We start from the raw sequence: 22504 nt of genomic DNA on the forward strand, positions 1-22504 counted from the left end.
GGAAAGAACCTACTAGATCTGAATAGTTCTCAAATTGTATGAGCTAATCACACAGCATAAATAATTATAAAGACCATTCTGGGCTAGGTGTGTTGTATTCTCTGTATTATTGGCACGTACCATCACAGTTCTTCTCGTCAGACTTGTCCTGGCAGTTTGCATCGCCATTACATCTTCGTGAGGACTCTATACACTGCCCGCTGGCGCACTGAAACTGGGTATCAGAACACATAGGGCAGTTTTGCTCGTCACTGTGATCCACACACTCCGTGAAACCATCACATCGCCACTCAGCAGGGATACAATCTACCTCCCCCGTGTAGCAGGTGAACTGCTGAGGGGAACAGGTTGGGGGTTCTAAAAAAGAACACACAATATTAAAACCAGGGATCTCATGACCTGCAACTCTCAAATGTGACATGTGAAGATGCGAATTAACACTGCATAATTTCTACTGCCAAATCCTCCTTTCCTCTTAGAACAGGCCCTCTCAACCAGGGTTCATATAGAGGTTGCAAATCGCAATTTCTGCAGCTCAGATAAGTAAGCACTAATTTCAATGATCTTTTAAGCTAAAGAGAATTTCTCCCCTTGTGCACTAGTGTGAACGTTCACTAATGAATGCTTCACTGACCACCAATGTGAGGGAACATTGCAGTTTTCACTTTCTGTATTTCTTTTGACTCTGCCATTAATTATGTAGCTCACTATTTTATTATTACTGAAAATATTTTTATTAGCAAGGGTTCCTTGAGACTTCTGTTATTTTAGGGGTCCCTGCTACTTAAGTTTGAAAAAGGCTGTCCTAGACAAGCTTTTTTCAGGCAAAATTCTCAATTCTCGCACTATACAATATAAGCACCTTCCACCACTAACCTTTTCAAAGAAATACTTATCCTACAGCAGTCCAATCATTAATTAAAAAAAAAAGCAATCCTTGTATGAAGAAGCCAAACTTAATATTTTTAAAATATAAAGTGAGAAGCTCACAGTGTGCAGTGAAATCAAAGTAAATATTTTCAGCACAGGAGAGGAGCCTGTACAACTGTGCAAGACAGAAGCAAAGGCTGGAGTTCAGCTTTAAGTATGATTAAACTGTAAGCCGGGGATCATTAACAAGTAGATCATGGCCAGGTGACTGGTAGATCACGATCTGGGCTTGCTGACCCACCATCCCAGGGGATTAAACAAAGTGCAATGCAAAGTGACTACTTGTGAAGTTGGAAATGTGTAGGGAGCAAGAGCTGCATAAGCCGATGCCTCCTCTGTAGTGCTAGCCCCTTTCCCATGCGGAGTGATATTGCATTCCACCTCTTATCCCGGCTAGCGGTTTCCAGAGTGGTGCCAGTAGCAGGAAAGAAGAGATCTTCAGGTCAGTGTAAAGTAATATACTGGGCACAATAGTTTAGGACTGCTTTCACACTGATGCACTACGGTTTACAAATGCCATGGGTGCGGTGCAGTGCAGTGTACCGGCAGCTTTAATGCGGGTAAGCAGCGCTTAGCCATAGACGTCAATTACATCCTGCGGGTTTGGTGCACTTTCTAAAAGCGCACCAAAACTCCTGAAAGAGCACCAAACCCACAGGATATAATAGAAGTCTATGGCAAAGCGCAGCTAACCCAGGAAAGCCGCAGGTGCACTTGTACTGCACGCACGGTGCAGGTAAACCGCAGCACAGCCTTATAAGGGAGGACAGGAAGTGAGGAGACAACATATTGCCTCCTCACTACCTGATTTAGGCCCATGATTGTGTACAATGTACACGACTGCAACATGGTAGTATGGCAATTAGTTGTTTAAATCAGGTGTGAAGAGACAACACTGTGCCGCCTGGTGATCTTTGACTTCTCCCATGTTGTTCAGGTAGATCTCCACCTCTTTAAAGCTGCCTACCCCTGCTCTAGGTAAATGTCTTTATGATCAAACAGCACAATCCACAGTGTAGATGTTCTACATATTCCATATTCACAAGAAACCTTCCAATTCCCACAGAACAGCAGATATCCCCATGACGGGAAGCAGCTTCCTACCTCCACAAGACAGCTCATCTTGGAGAAGCACCAGGTGCATGGGGCAGGAGCAGCGAGTTGTTCCATCTCCCTTTACAATACAAATGTGGGAACAGCCACCGTTATCCTGAGAACATGGATGCTCCTCTGCAAAAACAGAAGAAAAACATGAAAACAAATCCTATATTATGTCAGGTTTGCAAAGCATGATAAAACTTATTTTGGACAGTGTGAAACAGGTTAGAGACTTGCTAAGGTTTTTATTGCAGTCTGTGCTCCTGTCAGGGAGCGTTACCCTAACTTCCTGTCAGAACAGGATGCAATGAGAAAACTTTTCAGCCAAAAACATGTTTTAAAGTGTAATTAAAAGGCATTTTTTTTTTTTAAATTTTGGATATTGAGTGAAGAGATTAGGATCCCTGTTAGGTTTTTAATGTCCTGTGTGTCCCAGTTAGTGGGATTCAGGCTATTCTATTTCCAGTTATCATCAAAAGGAAGAGTAAAAGAAAAAGCCAAAATTTGGGTTGACACCAAAACAGGAATAGAGGGGAACCTTCCAAATGGGACACTAGTTCTGGTCACACCCTGGGATTCCCTCACTTTGGAGAGATTTCATCTCACTTCCTGTTTTGGCAATGAGACAGAAAGCGAAGGGAAATCTCCCCAATGGCAAAAACAAATTCTTACTCTATCCAAAATAAAAAATATATTGCTTTTAGTTTTGCTTTTTTTTTTAAAAAAAAAAGGTGTTTATCCAACATTCTGAAGTAAAGCTTACAAAACAATTGCCATCTGCCAACAAATGATGACAGTAACATGCTTTTAGCTCTACTTTAAAATTTTCTAAATCCATTAGAGATTGACAATTTTCTTTCCTAAGGATCATGGTCCTGGGGATACTGGAACCCCCAATTCCTCATATGAGCAACCACAGGGAAAGCCTTTTAAAAAAAAAAAAAAACAACCCACCATCAAGCCCCCAATAAAAGGATAGCATGAACATTACATCACGTCACAGTAGTATACTCTGCTGCCCTTCACATCACCATCCCCCTACTATAGTGTCCTCTACCCCTCTGTTTGACCCACCACCACCCCTCCCCTCTGTGCCCTGCTTCTTTCAAACTGTGACACCCCCCCCCCCCACTGTAGATTCTGCCCTTCCAACTACCAACATAGCAGGGTTCTCTGGCCCTTTCACATCAACCCTGCCCCTTTCAAATTGGGACCCCCCCCCCCTATCCTCACTGTAGTGTCTGCCCTTCCAACTACCACCATAACAGGGTTCTCTGGACCTTTCACATCAACCACCACAATGTAGTGCACTCTGCCCCTCTGCTCTCCCTCCAGCATTGTCCTCTCCCCCTTCACATCACCCCACCACTGTAGTGCAGTCTGCCCCCTGCTCTCCCCCTACCCCAGCAGTGTCCTCTGCCTCCTCCACATTGCCTCCACACTGTAGTGCCCTCTGCCCCTCCATTATAGTGTCTGCTGCTCCCCCCCATAGCAGTGTTGGCTGCCCCTCTGCCCTCCCCATAGCAGTGTCCTCTGCCCCCTTCACATCACCCCCCTCCCCACCAAACTGTCCGCAGCCCCTCTCGTCCCCTCCCCACATAGCAGTGTCCTCTGCTTCCACCATATCATCCCCTAGACACAAACAGGAGTGTGCAGGTAGCATTTTCCTACCCGTTGTAATATGGACAAACAGAGCGGAGAGCAGGAGGCAACACAGTACTTAATGAGGGGCAGAAGCAGGAGCTGCCGGTGGCAACTTTTCATATCAACAAGCTTGTGATTAGTTACTAGGACCGCCCAACTTCCTAACAATCAATTAACTGCTGGTTAACTGCTGCAGCTCAAGATCCCGCCCTCGTCCACTTTGCTGCCTCCAGATCTCCACTCTGCTGGGAAGATGAGAGCAGCAGAGGCTGAGGGGAAGGACCGGCAAAGCAATTTTCGATATCTACCTTTTGGCTGGCTATGATCGACAAGTAGGTCATGATTCACGGGTTGCTGACCCCTGTTTTACACCCAACACTGAGGTGTGACAAAACAAATGATACTATTCAATATAAAACAATTCCCCCTTGCAGAGCTGTGGTAGCCCGTTCGGCCATGGCAGAGTATAATGTAGCCCTGATACTATGTGGACACTCACTGTATTCCTGCATGCTGAGCTCAGTCACTGCATGGATGTCAGTCAGAAACTGAATACGAGCCTGGATTTTGGTGCGTCCTTCACGTCCCGTTTTTTCAATGCGCTCAATCATCTGCTGCTGTCTGTCGATCCAATAAAGGTGATTGCCAAAGACAGTGAGCCCCACTGGCTGCAGCACATTGGAGTCCTCAAGGACAATGCGGTTCCCCCCTGAAGGTAAGAGGTGAATATGATTATTATTATTAACTCTTAAGCAAAAACCATAGTTTTTTGGTTTTACACATTATGTGATAGCCCAATTAACTTATGCTTCCCATAGAAATTCATTAGCATTTAAAAATAGAACTTCAGTACTTCCCCCCTTCCTCCTGAAACCCCCTTTCCCCAGGAATTTTTTATTGTTTTGCAAACACCTTTACATACCTTTTTTCTTTATGTCTTCTTACTGGTCCAATGACACCACTTCAGCTTTTTTCTTCTCTTTGTTTCAGTGGTGGGCTTTTTCCTAGATTGGGTGATGCTGACATGTGAGCACCATTCAGTCCTAAAGTACCATGAGCCCAGCCTATGCGATCATGTGCCCCCTTGGGGGCGGGAGGTTGGAGTAAAAACACTGACTAGTGTCATTCTGCACATTGTCCTATGAACCCAGAGTCACTCTGCCCTGAAGAGGACATCAGGTGCTGAACCTAAAGGGGAAGGTGGGGACACTGCTGGAGAGGGGCAAAAGCAAGGAAACATTGGCCATTTTTTACCAAATTTTATTTTTTTGGGGGGGGCGGGTATTGGCTTACCTATAAAATCTTTTTCTTAGTGTACAGTACAGGACACAAGCTACTTTCAATCTTGACCATGGGTAACACACTACCATGTTCAGGTTAGGACACTTGCAAAGTTGTAAGGACAACCCATATAACTTGTCCCGCTTCCAGAAATCCTCGGTATTTCTGCAAGTAATCAGAGAAAGACACCAAGACAAAGGGGAGGTAACCGGTGTCCTGTACTGTACGGAAAGGATTTTACACGCGAGTCAAAAATAATTTTTTTTTAATCATACAGTACAGCAGGGGTGCTCAACCGGTGGCCCTTGGAGCCCTCTGATGTGGCTCTCGAGCTCAGACCAGGGAAGCGCATGCCCAGGATCAGCAACTCTCATCTTGATCTGATCCTGCCATCCCAGAGCATCAGAGTGCATTGAGCCAGCGCTGGCAGCAGAGGGAGCAGGTGCCGCATAAGATGAGGTTTCCTCTGTAGCACCGGCTCCTGTCCCAGGTGGAGGGATACCAAGTGCACTTCACCTGCAACCTTTCTAGCAGCCTGTAAAGCGATGCCAGCAGAAGATGGAAGAGGAAAAGAAGGTCAGTGTATTAACACCTACACTGTGCTTTTGCAATGGGCATACTGGCACCTATAAAAGGTTAACTATTAGGCTGCTTTCACACTGATCCATAAGTGCAACGTCTGAATGCAGGAGTTTTGGTGTACTTTCAGAAAGTGCACCGCATCTGCAACATGTACATACAGGAAAGCTGCAGGTGCACAATTTACATTTGAGGTTTGGGGGGTTGGTAAAACCCCATAGTTGAGATGTGTTTTTGACACACCCTCAAACAATGGTGTGGCATCAGGGGTCGCAACCGAGATCCCATCCCATGCGTCCTCACGGGCACATTCTGTTTTACACTTGGACAGGAGGGACGGCGAGGACAACATACACAGGAACAGATCCTCTTCCTTTTCCTCCTGCAACTGGTAAAAGTTGGCTTCTTCTCCTCTCCCTCCCTGTGGCATTCAGCGACTGCAGGAGAACAATTTGCTATTCAAAATAAAAAGTTTGAAATTCTGATACATTTCATTTCATTGTGGCCCATGACCGGTTACCAAATCAATTAAGTAGCCCTCGCTCTTCAAAAAGTTGAGCATCCCTGCAATACAGGACACAGGTTCCTTTAAAACTCGACCATGGGACATCCCCAAGCAAGACACCTGAAGGGTGGGCAACACATCAAACAAGCGAACATGCCCCAACAAGGGAATCAGATTCTCAACTCAAAAGAGTGGCTTGAAGCACCTCCTGGCTGAAGCTGGCATCAGCTGAGACCTGAACAACCACCTGATAAACCTTCATATACTTTTAGGACCAACAACAGCCTTGAAAATCTAAGAAAAATGCCTGGCACTGAGAAACCCAAGAGGCACTGACTGAAAGAGATGAGTGAGCCTTAAGAGGGAAAGGAGGAGCCCTATTCAGAGCATAAGCCTTAGTGATAACCTGCTTAATCCACCTAGAGATGGTGGAATGAGATGCAAGACAACCTTTTTGAGGGCCCACAGGCAAGGTAGGTGTATTTTATTGCAGAAGAGACATTGCATGTCTTCTCTGCAATGAGGAGCCTGCTTGCTCAGTTTGTGACAGTGGAAATTTATTTCTGCTGTATGGAGGAAAGAGGCCTGGGCCCTCAAAACCACCTTGTCTTTATAAAGAATGAAGAAGGGTTTCTTACCGTATAAGGCTGCCAGTTTTGGAACCCATCTTGCTGAAATGATAGTTAAGGAAAATGCACCTTACAAGGTCAGCCAAAGGAATAACCCGAAGGGGCTAAAAGAGTCTTCTGTTGAGTAAACAGAACCAAAGTGAGTCCAAGGCAAGACAGGTGAACAAACAGGGAGCAGTGTGAGCCACCCCCTTTAGTTAAAAAGAAGATATAGGGAGTACACCAGGAAATATCAGGAGACTGAGGTCCAAGGACTCAGGTGCAGAGTTTTGAGAGGAACCCTGTACAACCTGCTCATAGTCCTGTGTGTAGTGTGCTAGCCAGCCCCCGCATCCGATGTCTGCCATGTGGGTGAGGAGATCCCCTGTGCGGATCAGTGCAAAGAAGGGGTGCAGCCATTCTTTATCCCACAACTGAGGTCGCTAAATAACCAGACGAAGACTGATGTGACGACCCAAGCCACAAACAGGAGTAGAGTAGCAGCTGGAGCTTTGCTGTACCTGTTTTCAGCAAAGTAATACACTCAATGGTGCTGAAGCCAGAGGGCCTATGCACACAGAATGGACCACTGTATGTTCAAATGAGTCACAGCACATGTGGCAAAACAGTTTAAAGTGGTCACAAAATATGTAACTTGGTCTTGGCCTAAGGTTCTCTCACTTCCCACAGCAATGCTTCGGTGTCCAAGCTGTGGGGTGAGAACTGGGTGTAGGGGAAGGGGGCCAGAGGAAGACACCAGGGAACAGGAACATTCTCAGGGGTTAAACCACAAGGTGAAATTCCCCACTTTACAAGGGCATGCCATGTCTTCAGAGACTGGAACTACTGGTAATCATACCGCCACTGCCCTGGAACTGCAAATAACAACACAGCGATGTACTGTTGTACTAAAGGTAAGGGTAATAAGTAGAGTATGGAGTGGAAAAACAATGTTACAGGCTGGCCCAGCGTTACCAAATTAAGTCTTCAATCTTCCAGTAATGTCAGAAATATGGTCAGCAAGCTGCCTTCAGTAGAAAGATTGTCCATTAGCTAAGTACACTGGCAAAGAACTGAAGATTGCAGGGAGCAGAGGGGTTTTAGGGGATGTCTAAACAACTTTGTTTGCTAATGTCCTTACCTGACCTGTGGCAGCATGTAACCCTTACTCAAGGTTTAAGTGAACTTGGGTTCTGTACTGTAGGAGTTATAAAAAATACAAAATGAATGTCTGAAAAATTCCAAAAAACAAACCACCTTCTGGCTGAGAGTGTGTAAACGATGTCAAGCCATTTTTAACGGGGTTACTGTAAAAAACCGTTAGGGATTGAGGGCGGGGTGAAATTTAGGCAAGCACAGCTAATCTGCCCACAGTATTTCATTTCCATAAATATTTCATATATACAAAATGTTTTATGCTTTTAATTTTAGTTTAGTTCAGCTCCAAAGCAATGGGTTTTCTTACCAGATAGATCGCTGCTTTCTATCCGCCTCAAGTCTGAATCAGCCCAGAACAGTTTTCCTAATTTGTTATCTAGAGCCAAGGCGATGGGTTTACTTAGGCCAGTGAAGAAGAGAATTTCTCGCTCTGTCCCATCAAGAGCCGCTCTCTCTATTTTGGCTGAACGTTCCTGTAAGTTGGTGAAATACATGTACCTGAAAGGAAAGAGAGCAATAGAAGATCAGTTCGTATGCAAGTTTGTTTAAAGTTTTATTAGTGAGAGTAAAGCATACCTCCAGGAAAAAGTCAAAATCAACCTATGTACTGGCAATTATACTTAACCGATTCCTGTCAGCCCTATAACAGAAATACTGCTACAGGGTGGCAAGGGTGCGCAAAATCACACACACACACACATATATATATATATATATATATATATATATATATATATATATTCTACACACACATACACACACACGTGATTTTGCTTTTCCGGGTAGGGGACGCATGTGAGGCGCACACGTGCCCTACCCACACTGCCACTTGCGGCTGTCAATCACCAGGTCCCGGCCAGTGATTACTCGGCAACGCCCAGTGACTTCCAAGGATCTCTGAGGGGGAGGAGAACGGTTTGTAAAAAAAAAAAAAAAAAAAAAAAAAAAAACACGTTCTCCCTGTCAGCTCGTGCACACTGCTTTGCATGGCTATGCACAGCACAGCCAAAGCAGTGTGCTTACAGTGAAGCACAGAGTTAACCCTTTGATTGCCCCTCATGTTAACCACTTCCTGCCTAATGCCATTAGTATAGTGTCAGTTGTTTTTTGTTTTAAGCACTGATCACTGTGTATTGGTGTCACTGCGGAAATCAGTCTCCCCCCCCCCATGTCAGAATGCCCGCTGCAGTCCATCTATAACTTTGCTGATTGTCACCATTACTAGTAAACATAAAAATCCCAGCATATATACTGCCATTAGTAAACGCTATAACTTTCACATAAGCCAATTAATTTACACGTATTGGGATTTTTTTTTTTTTTTTTTTTTAGCAAAGACATGTAGCAAAATACATTTTGGTCTAAATTTATGACGAAATTAGATTTTTTACATTTTTTAGTGGACATGCTTAATAGCAAAAAGTAAAAAATATTATTGTTTTTTTTTTCAAAATTGTCGGTCTTTTTTTTTATAGCGCAACAAATAAAAACCGCACAGGCGATCAAATACCACCTGAATAAAGCTCAATTCGTGGGGGGAAAAAAAAAAAAAGGACATACATTTCATTTGGGTGCAGCGTTGCACGACTGCGCAATTGTCAGTTAAAGTAATGCAGCAGTAATGCAAAATGCAGTAATGCAAAAAATGGCCTGGTCAGGAAGGGGGGGTAAATCCTCAGGAGGGCAGGTGGTTAAAGAGTAATTCTGGGATTCTCATGTTCCTCTTCTACTATTGTTCTGCCCAATCGATACACAAATCAATCTCAAAACTAATTTACTAGTTGCAGAAAGGAAGCCTCCTATATATTAGTACCTGGAATGTTATCAGTGAACCACCCAATAACACTATGATGCCTGGAAGAGTGTTTGGGCAGCAGTCTCGCATCATTTACAATAGTTTTCTGAAAAATTTCCCATGATTCCTAGACACCCAGATCATGTTCTCAGGTAGTCACGGGCAGCAATGTGAGGATTTCGGTATTGGTGCAAAAAGGAAGATAAGTCGAGGACAGGGCAGGTAGGCTGATGATAACTGCATTATAATATACCCCACATAGCTTCACACTGTTTATTACAACACTCTAAGAACCACAGAGGGGCAGTGAGGGAGACCTACCACTGTGCAGATCCTGAGCGGATGCAGGTGACAGTTCAGGTAATAGTGACTTTAGAAGAGGGTATTGGTATTTGCAGTATCTCTCACAAATACAGCAGGTAAAACAAGTATTGAACAGGTCACCATTTTTCTCAGTAAATATATTTTTAGGTGCAAATGACATGACATTTTCATCACGTCAGTAACAACCCATGCAATCCATACATACAAAGAAACCAAAACAAATACATTCAGACGTTAAGTTATGTGTAATATGATGGAATGACACAGGGAAAAAGTAATGAACACGCTAACTGAAGTTAAGTAAATGTTTTGTACAAAATCCTTTATTGGTAATGACAGCTTCAAGACGCCTCCTGCATGGAAAAACTAGTCGCATGCATTGCTCAGGTGTGATTATGGCCAATTCTTTCACACAATCAGTCTTCAAATCTTGAAAGTTCTGTGGGCCTCTTCTATGAACTCTGATCTTTAGTTCTTTCCACAGATTTTCTATTAGATTCAAGTCAGGTGATTGGCTGGGCCATTCTAACAGCTTTATTTTCTTTGAAATCAATTGAGAGTTTCCTTGGCTTTGTGTTTGAGATCATTGTCTTGCTGTCCACCCTCGTTTCATCTTCATCATCCTGGTAGATGGCAGCAGATTTTTATCAAGAATGTCTTGGTACTTTTTTCCATTCATCCTTCCTTCAATGACATGAAGTTTGCCAGTACCGAATGCTGAAAAACAGCCCCGCACCATGATGTTCCCACCTCCAAACTTCACTGTTGAGATAGTGTTTTTGAGGTGATGTGCAGTGCCATTTGACCTCCAAATATGTTGTGTACATTATGGCATTCAAAGAGATCAATGTTGGTCTCATCTGACCAGACTATATTCTCCCACTATTTCACAGGCTTATCTAAATGATGTGCAGCAAACTTTAAACAAGCTTCATATGCTTTTTCTTCAGCAACGGAGTCTTGCGTGGTGGAGTTTGCATACAGGCCATGGTGGTTGAGTGCATTACTTATGGTTTTCTTTGAAACAATTGTACCTGCTAGTTTCAGGTCTCTGAAGCTCTCCCCAAATGGTCCATGGTTCAGAAATCTTGCGAAGATCACCTGGTCGTGGCCGCTTTATGGTGAAATGATGTTCTTTCCACTTCCAGATTAGGGCCCCTACAGTGCTCACTGGAACATTCAGAAGTTTAGAAATTGTTCTGTAACCAATTCCATCAGTATGTTTTGCAACAATAAGGTTGCAAAGGTCTTGAGAGAGCTCTTGCTTTTACCCATCTTGAGATGTTTCTTGTGTAACACCTTAGCAGTGAGACACCTTTTGATAGGCCATCATTTGAAACTGAAGCAACTGATATTAATTTTCACTAACAAAGGGCAGGATTGCTTTCTAATTACTGATAGATTTCAGCTGGTGTGTTGGCTTTCCATGCCTTTTTGCACCTCCCTTTCTTCATGTGTTCAATACTTTTCCCTGTGTCATTCCATTTTAATACACACAACTTAATTTCTGAACTTATTTGTTTTGGTTTCTTTGCATGAATGAATTGTATTGGTTGTTACCGACATGTGGTGAAAAATGTCAATAGCGCCTTTAGAAATATATTTACCTAGAAAAATGGTGACGTGTTCAATGTTTATTTTACCCGATGCATTTCTTTGAAGAACGAAAATGTAAAAAAGTACATCTTATTACTTTTGCAGTCAAATTTGAGAACTCCACCATACATTTGTTATGTGTTTCATTCACAAGGCTTAGGATACATGCAATGCAAACTGACTTAAAAAAATGCTGCTTCTACAGGAGTTTTGGGTTTTGCCTGCAGGAGCAGCTCAAAAAGGTATTCTATGAGTTTATGCACATTACATTTAGAGGCACGTTTTTAGCTCAGCGTTTATAGGCAAAAAAAAATCCTTCCGGTTTGCGTTTTTGAGTTGAGTTTTTTGGCAAAAAATATGCTACTTGCTCCTAAATATTGTACAAACACTCTAAACAAGTGGTTTTATTTATGCCAAGGGAACTGGCGTTTTTATAAGCCCAGTGTGCATGCAGCTTTACAAAAAAAAAAAAAAAAACTTTTAGATGTTTCTCAGGAGAAGGACAAAGAGTTAAAGTCTAGTTACAACTTCCAATCAAGCTCTGCCTACACAATACAGACAGGGTTATTTATCACAAACAACCATCCAGACCCACATAAAGCGAACTAGTAGGATTTTCCAATACTGGAATATCCAGAGCAGAACATCTGAAAGGTCAGGTGCAATTTTTAAATATTTGTTTTTAGTTTTGTTTATGAGAACATGTACCGAATAAAGGGGGTGTTATCCAAACCTGGCTGCAAAAGTTGAAATATACTTCAAATGATTTTTGAAAACTGCAAAAACAAAAAACACTACATAAGGAAGTCAGCTAGGGAACTAACATTTTCATGGTTAAGAGACAGTGATCACAGCCATGATATCGTTCCCAGCACAAATTTCTTTTACGTGAATATTTGGCCCAGTCTGCCAGGAAGCACAGCATTGTCTACTCACCCCCTCTCAGGGTTCACAAGAATGGCCCTGGGTCGGTCCTGGTCACCTTTCAGGACTACGCCTACAGCACGTCCATCCATACGTGTAACATTGATGACATTGGTGGCTTCACAAGTCCAGTAGATGAAGCGGCTGTAGATGTCAATGCTCATATCATATGGCTGCATGTCCAGGTTCTGGTTAGAATTCGTGTTGGAGACCACAGTTACATTCTATGCAGGACAGAAATACAAAAATGGAGTTATGTTATGTTAACAAAGGGGATCAATCGGAAATGGGCATACTAGTAGGAAAGTTGCCAATCAGGAAAAAATGTATTTTCTTTTTTGTTACTCACTGTCTGAGTTCATTGAGAGACATAGCTCTTCTCTTGTTGGCCAGGGTAACACTGACACAAACTCTGGTTTGTCCCAGCAAAATGTGACTCGTGATCGCCCTTGGTCCAGGATGGGGCAGTCGACCCAGCTCGTAGCTAAAGTTCTGGGTGCGCTCATTGGCCACTGGGTGCGCTCATTGGCCACACTGGGGGAGGGGCGGGGTGTCTGAACCCAATGTATTAGTTTCTGTGCATTTAGTAAAGGACTCTTGGAAAATTGAAATGTGTATCTGCTACCATGAATAATTACATATGCACATTACCATGAACAATTGACAAGTAAGCTTCACAAAATTAAGGCCCAACAAGTTTACTGGTTTCCAGCTCCCATCCCCTTGAAGCACCCTCCATTCGCAAATAATTTTTATCTGCACCTGACTTGCTGTTATAGGGCTTAAAAAATTGTGGCAGCACTACAGAAGGAAGAGGTAAGTGGGATAGTGGCCACAGTCAGTTCAGTCCCTTTGCCATGGTAGAAATTAATTGTAAACAATCCAGGTCTGAATGATACGGCTGTACAGTTGGAGCCGCAATAAACAAACCATTAGACCTTTTGAACAGAAGAACCCTGCAATTCTTTAAGTGGGGGGGTTGACAGCTGGTTCGCAACCAAGCTTCATGGTAAATCCTAAATATGTGTTTAAAATGAAGCATGGTCCAAAACATTATCAGAACACAAAGACAATCTCATCTATCTACTGCTGCATCTTCAATGTCGAGTCACAGGCTGAAGGTTCATCCTTTACTCACTTGACCACATTACTCTCTACAGGAACAAAATATCTAATAACAGTTTCCTGCTAGGCTACAGACACATCATACCTGACTCCCATCTTCAAGGGCACGTCGGATAGTCTGCCGGGAATCGATCCAGTACAGGTGCTTCTCCACAGGGTCATAGTCGATGGCACGCACATTACGCAAGTTGTGAATTGGAAGAATGATATCAGGGCTCTGCTGTTCATCAATCACCATACGGTTGATGGCATTTTTCTGACTGAATAGCAGGAATGAGCTAGGCGCTGCAAGAGATGGGTAAAGGGTCATTTTATGATACATGCTCAGATTTCTAAGGAGATTGCCAAACATTGCCTGGACAAGGTGCTTACCGCTGCATGTCTTGTTGTCTGGGTTCAGGAAATAATGAACAGGACAGCCGCAGGTGTAGCCACTGACAGGCGTGGCAAGACAGAGGTGAGAGCAGTGACCGTTACTGGATGCGCACTCGTTCCAGCCAGACTGTCGGGAGGAATGAAACACTAGGATATCCATGACATAGTCCAGGTGGCCCTGTATGATGGTTCGGTTCTGGCCACTGGTTTTATTGGCTCTCTCGATACTTCTGCGGCTCCAGTCTGTCCAGTATATAAAGTCCTGGTACTGGGTCAGCCCAAAAGGGTGAGGCAGGTCATCAGCTATCACTTCTCGGTCTTGTCCTGTGAAAAGAAATGGCAAGCATGGTAAGTTTCAAGAAAAGACAGGGAAAGACCAGGCGTCATGTACAAAAGTGACTAAAAGTAGACCTATTGTGGGGGCTGCAATGTTGACCTCTATGTCTGAAAACACTATCTGACTGGCTGTCACAAAAACAAAATGGTTTTAATAACTTCTGAGTCACTGACCTGAACACAGTACACAGATAAGGTGTTCTGCGTTTTTAACCTGTATGCTGTATGCCAAGTAATCAGTTAAGGAAAAAAAAAACAACAAAAACCACATGGAGCCAAGTATCTTGCATTTTCAGAAGGAAAATTAGGCCAACCTGTGAAAATGTAGGCATAGATTTTCTATAAAACTAGCAGTAAATTGCCACCTCCGATGTGTTATACAAACTACCTATGTCATTTCTGTCATTTTTGGATGCAAACCTTATAAATTTAAAAACAAAAACAAAAAAACTAGTTATAAAGCCATTCATTAAAATCTAGTTTAAACTAACATGTTAATGTAAATTTAGTAATTTGTATTTATTTTTTTTAAACTTCAGTTTAAATCTCGGATCTATGAACACAGAGAACAGACTGTATATATGAAACTAAGCCTGATGCTCCAACTGCTGACTTAAAAAGGAGGAAGAAAAATACCGATATAAAATACATCACACTTTTCTGACTTAAGGAAAAAAGTGTTAAAATGTTTTTTTTTGTGGCTGCTACCAGAACAATGAAATGATGCACAAAATCACCACACATTAGAAGAAAGCAGCTCAATGTCACAGAAATTAATTGGCTCTCTCCTTTGATAAGCAGGTTCCATAATCACATAAGTATGAGGAATCTATGTGCTTCCATTTGTGCACTGAAACTAAAAGAGCCAGCAGAGAGGACATCTTGGGGGCTACAGCTTCCACAGCCATCTACAGTACTAAATTAGCCTCTCTGTTTCATCTTATTTATCAAAGGACACACATGCTTGAAAAGAGTACAACTGCGGAACATTAGTTCAATAAACCTTATGACCTTGTGCGGTTTCATTCATAAAGTTGTTGAATAATTAACATACATCTTGCAGTGAAATGTGTATCGGGGAATGGAGAGCTGTAGAGTCAGGAAAAGGGCCTTTAAAACTGAGGCAAGGAGCGGATAGGTTCAGGAAGAAACTGATAGAAGGGGAAGCTTTTATACAAAGCGGATCAGTTACTTAAAACAGCATGTTTAACATTTCCCCCTGCAGATAAATCCTTTTTAATGCAAATGAAGTCAGAGCAGCAAGTGGAGTTTGGCACCTGTCCATGGTGCTGCTCATTTCCTCCACAGAAACATTCCAGCCACAGAGAGAAGACAGCAGCCCAACGGGCACAGCTGGGAGGCAGCTTATTTACCTGCAGTAAGAGAGCTGGCTCTGAGCCCTGCCGACAGCTGGCCCTTCCACAGCTCCACTGCATTTGTGTACAGACTTGGAGCTCTGTCTTATTGTGTATAATATCAACATGGACAACCCATGCCATTTATCAAATATTACCTTTGAGATGAAGGTTGGTGAAAAATTTTAAACAGCAGCAACAGAAATGGCACAGACTTATTAAAATGAAGATGTACTAAAGTATGTTTTTTTTTGTTTTCTTTACTACTAGACACAGCTTTTACAAACATTACTACAAGCCTTCACTGGGTCAAAAAAATAAATACAAAAAAACAAACAAACCCTACAACATGAATATATAATGTGAGCCTTTATGACTCTAGCACAGTTTTTTTGAACAAAAAAAAAAAAAATCTAAAACCTGTAGTAACAGTAACATACTGGCTAGCAGGAAGAAACACTGCATGCAAAGAAAATCACTAGTATTTAAAAGGCACCTCCACGTTAGTTTTTCTACTGACCACACGTCTGCTAGCATGCAAACGTGGGCGAACGTTCATGGTTGAGAAACTGACCTTCCTTCCATCCACTTAACTAATTTGTCAGTCATAATATTGTGATGTGGCGGCAGGCCCTTTACCACAGGAGTTAGTTTAAATTGGTTCAGAGGTATTTTGCACAGATTGCCTCCAGAAATTCAATTTTTTGCAAATTTTAAAACAGGCTTATAAAGTGCTATTTCTACTGTGTCTACAAAACAGTTCTAAGGATGCTGAACTTACCCAGCATGTTGGACGACTCAATGAGGTTGGTGTCAAGGTCTGTCCAGTATAGTCGTCTCTCTGCATAGTCAATTGTCAGCCCATTGGCCCGGCCCACATTGGGTACCAGAGTAATTCGCTCATTGCCATCCATAGAAGCCCTGTCGATCTTGGGCTTTCCTCCCCACTCTGTCCAATACATAAAGCTATATAGGGAGCAAAGACAGTGGAAGTAAACACAATTAGAGAATTTAAAGTGTTCCTAAACGCAGGAGCCTGCATTCACTATATCCAGTCTTCCACAGTATACAGAACATGGAAATGCAATTATTTTACTAAATACAAACTGCTAAATACCTTTTCTCATCAGCAGTTAGAGCAGTCTTGTGACTTCTATCAGTGTCCAGCAGAGCACTGGGTAAAGCTTGTAGGAGTTTTCATTCTCCTCTAGGAGGATGCAGAACCCCTGACCTCTGTCTGGACAGTGCTGACAGGCCCTGTGCTGATCACATGCACTCTCCCAAGAAAAATAAAAATAGAAACTCTAGCAATACACACCAAACTGAGTATGTGCAGAGTGTCTCCACACAACATGTCTTATCAGGAGATAAGAGGGGGACACTGGAAGAAGGGGAGGATCAGAGAAGACAGGATCAAAAAGCATTTATACACAATACAGAGGATTAGCCCCTTAGGCTCCACAGTGAGTATAGCAAGCATGCTTTACTGCATATACAGATTGATTTTTACTGTTGTGGGATTAGTAACACTTTAAAGCAAAAGCTGCACATACTACAACTACTTGTAATTGCACTATGGTCTTGGGTTTGAATCCCAACCACAACACTACCTATCTGGAGTTTGCATGTTCCCTCTGTGCTCGCATGGGTTTCCTCCAGTTTACTTCTACACTCCAAAAACATGCTGGTAGGTTTATTGGCTCCTGTCTAAAATTGGCCTTAGTATGTGTATGTATGAATGTGAATTAGGGACTTTAGATTGAAAGATCCTTGAAGTCAAACTGATATGAATAAAGAAATATCCTCCTGCGCTTTAAATGGGGACCTAACCCTAAAAGCTGCCGACACTAACCTTATACCTATTAGGTGACGTGACTAATTAATACAAAAAGTGTAGCGCTAAATAAATATGCAATAAAAAATATCACGTGACTTCCTCGTACCCTGAGGATACTCTGAGGAAGTCACGTGACGCAATGCGTCGGTACGCGAGGAGGTACTTCCGGGTGCGCGGTGACGTCACTTCCGGCGTGGGGGCCATATTGGAACACCTTTGGATATCCATGGAGTGCACCTCTAACATGAGGTGATACGGAGCTGTGCATAAGAAGGATCTACATGTGAGTGGGCAATCTATATTATATATGTTTAAATAAAAACGGATTACACTATGGAAGCTTTTTTTGTCTATCTATGATCCGGGGAGTGTGATACTGCACTGTATGGAGGCTTGGAATGAGGAGCATTCATTTGCTTGAGGGGAGCCTGTGAGGAATCTGCCCTTATCAGGATTGGTGTTAACCTTTGATCGAGCTGACCCTGTGGGGTCGAGATAAGGAGGTGAGGGGCCACTCAGGTCACTGGAGGATTGATCATGGATTATACACAGTCACTTGCATGACAGTTGAATTGGAGCACTTTCATCAGATTATATATAGTGTATATATATGCACTGTGTGTGGACTGTTTTTGAGGTTTATATTATTTTTGTGAGAGTCACTGTTGCATTTTTGTGTGAGTCACTTGCACTTGTTATATTCCCGTAGTGGGAAGTCACGTGTTGCACAATTTGTGTGTTATCCCCTTTTTTGTGTGTTTTTAAGGGGACTTTGTGTGTCACTATATTGTTCATTATTTAATATATTTTTTATTGTATATTCATTTAGCGCTACACTTTTTGTATTAATTAAACTGATATGAATGTACAATATAAAATGCTGTGTAAATTGATGGCGGTATATAAAAACCTTGGCCATGCAAATATATTTATTTATTGTCTGATTCTGGAATTCCTCAAATGCTTTTTGGGTCATTAGAAGCTTGTAGGATTCTTCGATTCTGCTTGCTAGATCTCCAGGTATTTTTCTGTATTTGCAGTATTTTTAACCCCTTCACGCCCAAGGGTAAAACAAATTTTAATGCCCAAGTAATTATTAGTAGTTTAATTTGTACATCCAGGTAAATTATCTTTTCTTTCAGGATAAATTGGGCTTTCAATTGGTGGTAAATGGTAATGAATATCTGAATTTTTTTTTTTTTATCAAAGGAAAAAACTGGGCCAAATTATAAAAAAAATAATATATTGATAGATATATATTTATTTATTATTTATTTTTGAATGTAGCTGCGTGTTTCTTGTTACTACTATAATCTACCAAAGAACAACCCAAAATAAATTCTCAAGCTACTGACGATCGCAGCGATACCATATGTGTATGCTATTTCTACCCGTAGTACAGGAGAGAGCGAGTGAGAAATATTTACAATGCATCTCTCTCCTCCATTCAGAGAGAAAGCAAACAGAGTTGGTCTTCACAGTGATAACCAATCAGAGGCTATTACAGCAATCAGGTGACCGGAATCAGGAGTTCTGGGTCCTGATCATTAGTACAGAACTGGGGTCTCTCAGTGACACCCAGCCTTTGTGCTGGGAAAACATCGTGGAGCGCTCCCAGCACACAGATACACAAATATGGGGCGCAAAAAAAAAAGCCCAGTTCTGTGAGGCGGCATATTTGTGTGACACCAGCGCCAAGGACTTTAAAGTTGAACTCTGGGATAAGCAGATATGGACTGAGTACAAAAGACATGTGTATTCTCACTTGAATCTTGGTGTACTTTGTGTGTTTCTTCAATAATTGTGTAGTAATCCAATGTAAACCTTTGCCTCTGTGCAGGGGATTCTTGCAATAAAGACCACTCTCCCCTTGTTCAGGGTGACTGGTCTTGTATTGAACCTTGTGTAGTCTTCTGCAGGCAGCCTGTAGTGGGTGGGGCCTACTGAGCCTCTCACAGCTCTGCCTTCTGCACAGGCTATGTACAGCACAGTGATGATGTAACTGCTATTTTTACAAGGTGATATCTGGGTTTCGAAAGGGAATTTGGTGCACAAAAAGTATATTTATAAAGGAATATATATGAAAAAAAGTTTGTGCCCCGGAGTTCAGCTTTAACAAAGGCCTCCTGGGTTCCCTCCCACAGCTCTGCTCAGGTTATGCGCAGCAGTGATTATTTCACAGCTATTTGATACTGTCTGGGTTTGTAAATGTGGTGCACACAGTGGGTTCATATCCTTTGTGGGTATTGAGAAATATTTTAAAAATAAAATGTTTCGTGCCCAGCCTTCAGCTTCAAAAGCATAAAAACACAAGGAAATGTGCATTTTTTATTTTGTTTATTCAAACAAACTTTACCAGAGCTCTGACAATGTAAACTGTACATACATTTATGAAGGTTTGTAATAGTTCTTTAACATATACACCTGGTTGTAATAAGAGATTCTGTGTACATAAACCTTCCCTTGGATCTAGTGGCAGCAGAGCATTGACCTAGTTAACATGTGAGAAGAGAAAGGCGAGGAATGGAGCAGTGCCCAACACAGGGCTGTCTGGCTGAATGACCAGATAGTATTTCAGGTTTGTGTTCCCAGAGAGGGTAATTACTGATAGTAGACCAGGATGCAGAGCGGATAATGTGCCTTTGTTATGGCAAAGAGAGCAGGGGACAAAGAACTACTGAGATCTGGAAAAATAAAGATCTACTATTTTTGTGGAATTTTCCATTTCCTTTTAAGGATATTATATCATAATACCCCTCGGTTATAAATTGTGTACAGTCAGCCTGCTTTTGGAGATCAGGTAAAGAAAAAACACTATAGTGAAAAGGCGGTAAACCTAAAGTAGGTATTTGCCATGTTACAGCTGTACTCCAGAAAGACAAAAAAAAAAAAAAAAAAAAAAAAAAAAAAAAAAAGGTACACATTAATCACTTCCCAACCGCCATATAGCAGAACTGCTGCTACAGGGCAGCAGGGCTGCACAAAATTACGTATATATACGTGATTTCGCATTTTCGGGTAGGAGGCGTGCACACCACCATTGGCGGCTACAGATTTCGATCACCGGGTCACGGCCAGAGATTCCGTGTCGGCACCCAGCGATCACAGAGTATCACTGACAGGGCAGAGACCTGTGTGTAAACACAGGTCTCTCTCCTGCCAGCAGTAACATGCTGCTGTGTATTTCTCTGCACAGCAAAAATACACAGCAGTATGTTTCCCTAGTAAAACAGCACACAGTTAATCCTTTGATCGCTCGAGATGTTAACCCCTTCCTGCCCAGTGTCATTAGTATAGTGTCAGTGCTTTTTATTAGCACTGGTCACTGTATTAGTGTCATTGGGATGTCCGTGGCAGTTAGTCAGTTCCCCCCCAGTGTCAAAATGCCCGTCGCAGTCCCGCTGTAAGTTGCTGATTGCCGCCATTACTAGTATAAAAAAAAAATCCCAGTATATATTTGTAGTAGCTATAACCTTCATGTAAATCAATTAAATTATACGTATTGGGATTTTAATTTTTAGCAAAGACATGTAGCTTATTATTTTGGCCTAAATTTGACAATTTGATTTCTTAAATTTTTTTACTGGATATGATTTATAGCAAACAAAGTCAAAAAATATATTTTTTTTCAAAATGGTAGGTCTTTTTTTGTTTATAGCACAAACAATAAAAACCGCAAAAAAAAAAAAAAGGGACACACATTTCATTTATGTATAGTGTTGCATGGCCGTGCAAATTGTCAATTAAAGTAACAGCACCGTATCACAAAAAATGGCCTGGTCAGGAAGGGGGGTAAATGCTCTGGAGGGCAAGTGGTTAAACTGACTGTAAATGCTAATTTTTTTTTTTTTTTTTTCTTTTAACAAAACAGGTTTATACTTACCTGGTCTTTGCAATGAAATTGCACAGAGCTGCGCCAGACCTACTCTTCTTGGGTTCCTCGCCAGTACCCCTGGTGGATCTGTTCCCTATTTGTCTATCGGATTGGATGACAGTCAGATGTATATTGGACAGATGGTCCGTTTGCATCCGGCCGTCTCAGAGAGCAGCGGGCTGTGCCTGTGTCCGCTCTGCACAAGCAGACATGGACCTGTTGTCTGCCCACTCAGCAGGGATCAGTGGACAAATCCCCTACTGAACAGACAGAATTGCTTTGCGCAGTCCATCCATCTGAAAGGGGCCTAACTTTTTAAGCCAATCTGCATAGCCATAGCCAAGTCTACAGATACATCAAAGAAAGCTTCTGTCTCACACAGCATTACAGCACCTGATTGTCTTATGTCCGACCATGAGTGTACACTCAAACATCATCTAGGGTTAATTACTCTAAATAACTGGCAAGTGTCTGAAAATATACATTGATTTTTCTCACATAGTTTTACTCCATCAGAAAGTCTATACTGAAATTGACTTCTGGCAACTCACCCATCTGCTGGATCCAGAGCCAATGCCCGTGGGCTGTCCAAGTCTTTCCACACCAGTATCTGTCGATGCAGGCCATCCAGCTTGGAAACCTCAATACGATTTGTACCAGTATCTGCCCAGTAAAGGTTCTTCCCCAGCCAGTCCACAGCCATGCCTTCAGGATAATCCAAGCCAAATTGGACCACATGTTCTAGAGCACTTCCATTCATGAATGCCCTGCTAATTGTCTGTAAGGAAAGAAAACAAGTGCTCATTACAGAAACAGACTGCATGGCTTACAAAAAAATCTCACGTTATCCCAAAAGATGTGAGTGGTGATCAAGTGACAAGGCGGCCTACCAACTATAGAGCCAAATGTGTTTAAAATGCAGCTGTCAACCCAATGTAGAAGCCATCCTGCAAATTTCAAGCTAATGTAATAAGATTGTGTACACCTAATATGGTCAGGAATATAGTAGGGTAACAGTGTGTTTTTAGATACTGCGGGATGGTCAGCTTTAAAGGAGAATTTTACCTTCAGGAACATGTTTTTAGGGTTGAACATATAACATATTCCTGCTCCTGTAGCTCTTCTACCAATCAACCCCTCCCCCCATGACAGCGGGCTGA

The 22504-nt window shown here is 42.2% G+C and overlaps 1 protein-coding gene across 1 annotated transcript in view; it reads right to left on the minus strand.

The window, feature by feature from the left end:
- LOC149436154 (low-density lipoprotein receptor-related protein 6-like) overlaps positions 1-22504 on the minus strand; it is an 83831-nt gene that overhangs the window by 14037 nt on the left and 47290 nt on the right. Inside the window, exons 8-16 of the mRNA XM_089661963.1 lie at positions 21896-22122; positions 16415-16599; positions 13940-14266; positions 13653-13852; positions 12455-12666; positions 8111-8301; positions 4172-4381; positions 2035-2160; positions 121-357 (exon numbers count right to left, since the gene is read on the minus strand). Of these exons, the coding sequence (XP_089518089.1) occupies positions 121-357; positions 2035-2160; positions 4172-4381; positions 8111-8301; positions 12455-12666; positions 13653-13852; positions 13940-14266; positions 16415-16599; positions 21896-22122 (1915 nt within the window). The remainder of the gene's footprint in view (positions 1-120; positions 358-2034; positions 2161-4171; positions 4382-8110; positions 8302-12454; positions 12667-13652; positions 13853-13939; positions 14267-16414; positions 16600-21895; positions 22123-22504) is intronic.

This window comes from Staurois parvus, unplaced genomic scaffold (assembly GCF_062004578.1).
Source record: "Staurois parvus isolate SC_StPar_1 unplaced genomic scaffold, SC_StPar_1.0 ptg001417l, whole genome shotgun sequence".
Classification (NCBI taxonomy): Eukaryota; Metazoa; Chordata; class Amphibia; order Anura; family Ranidae; genus Staurois; species Staurois parvus.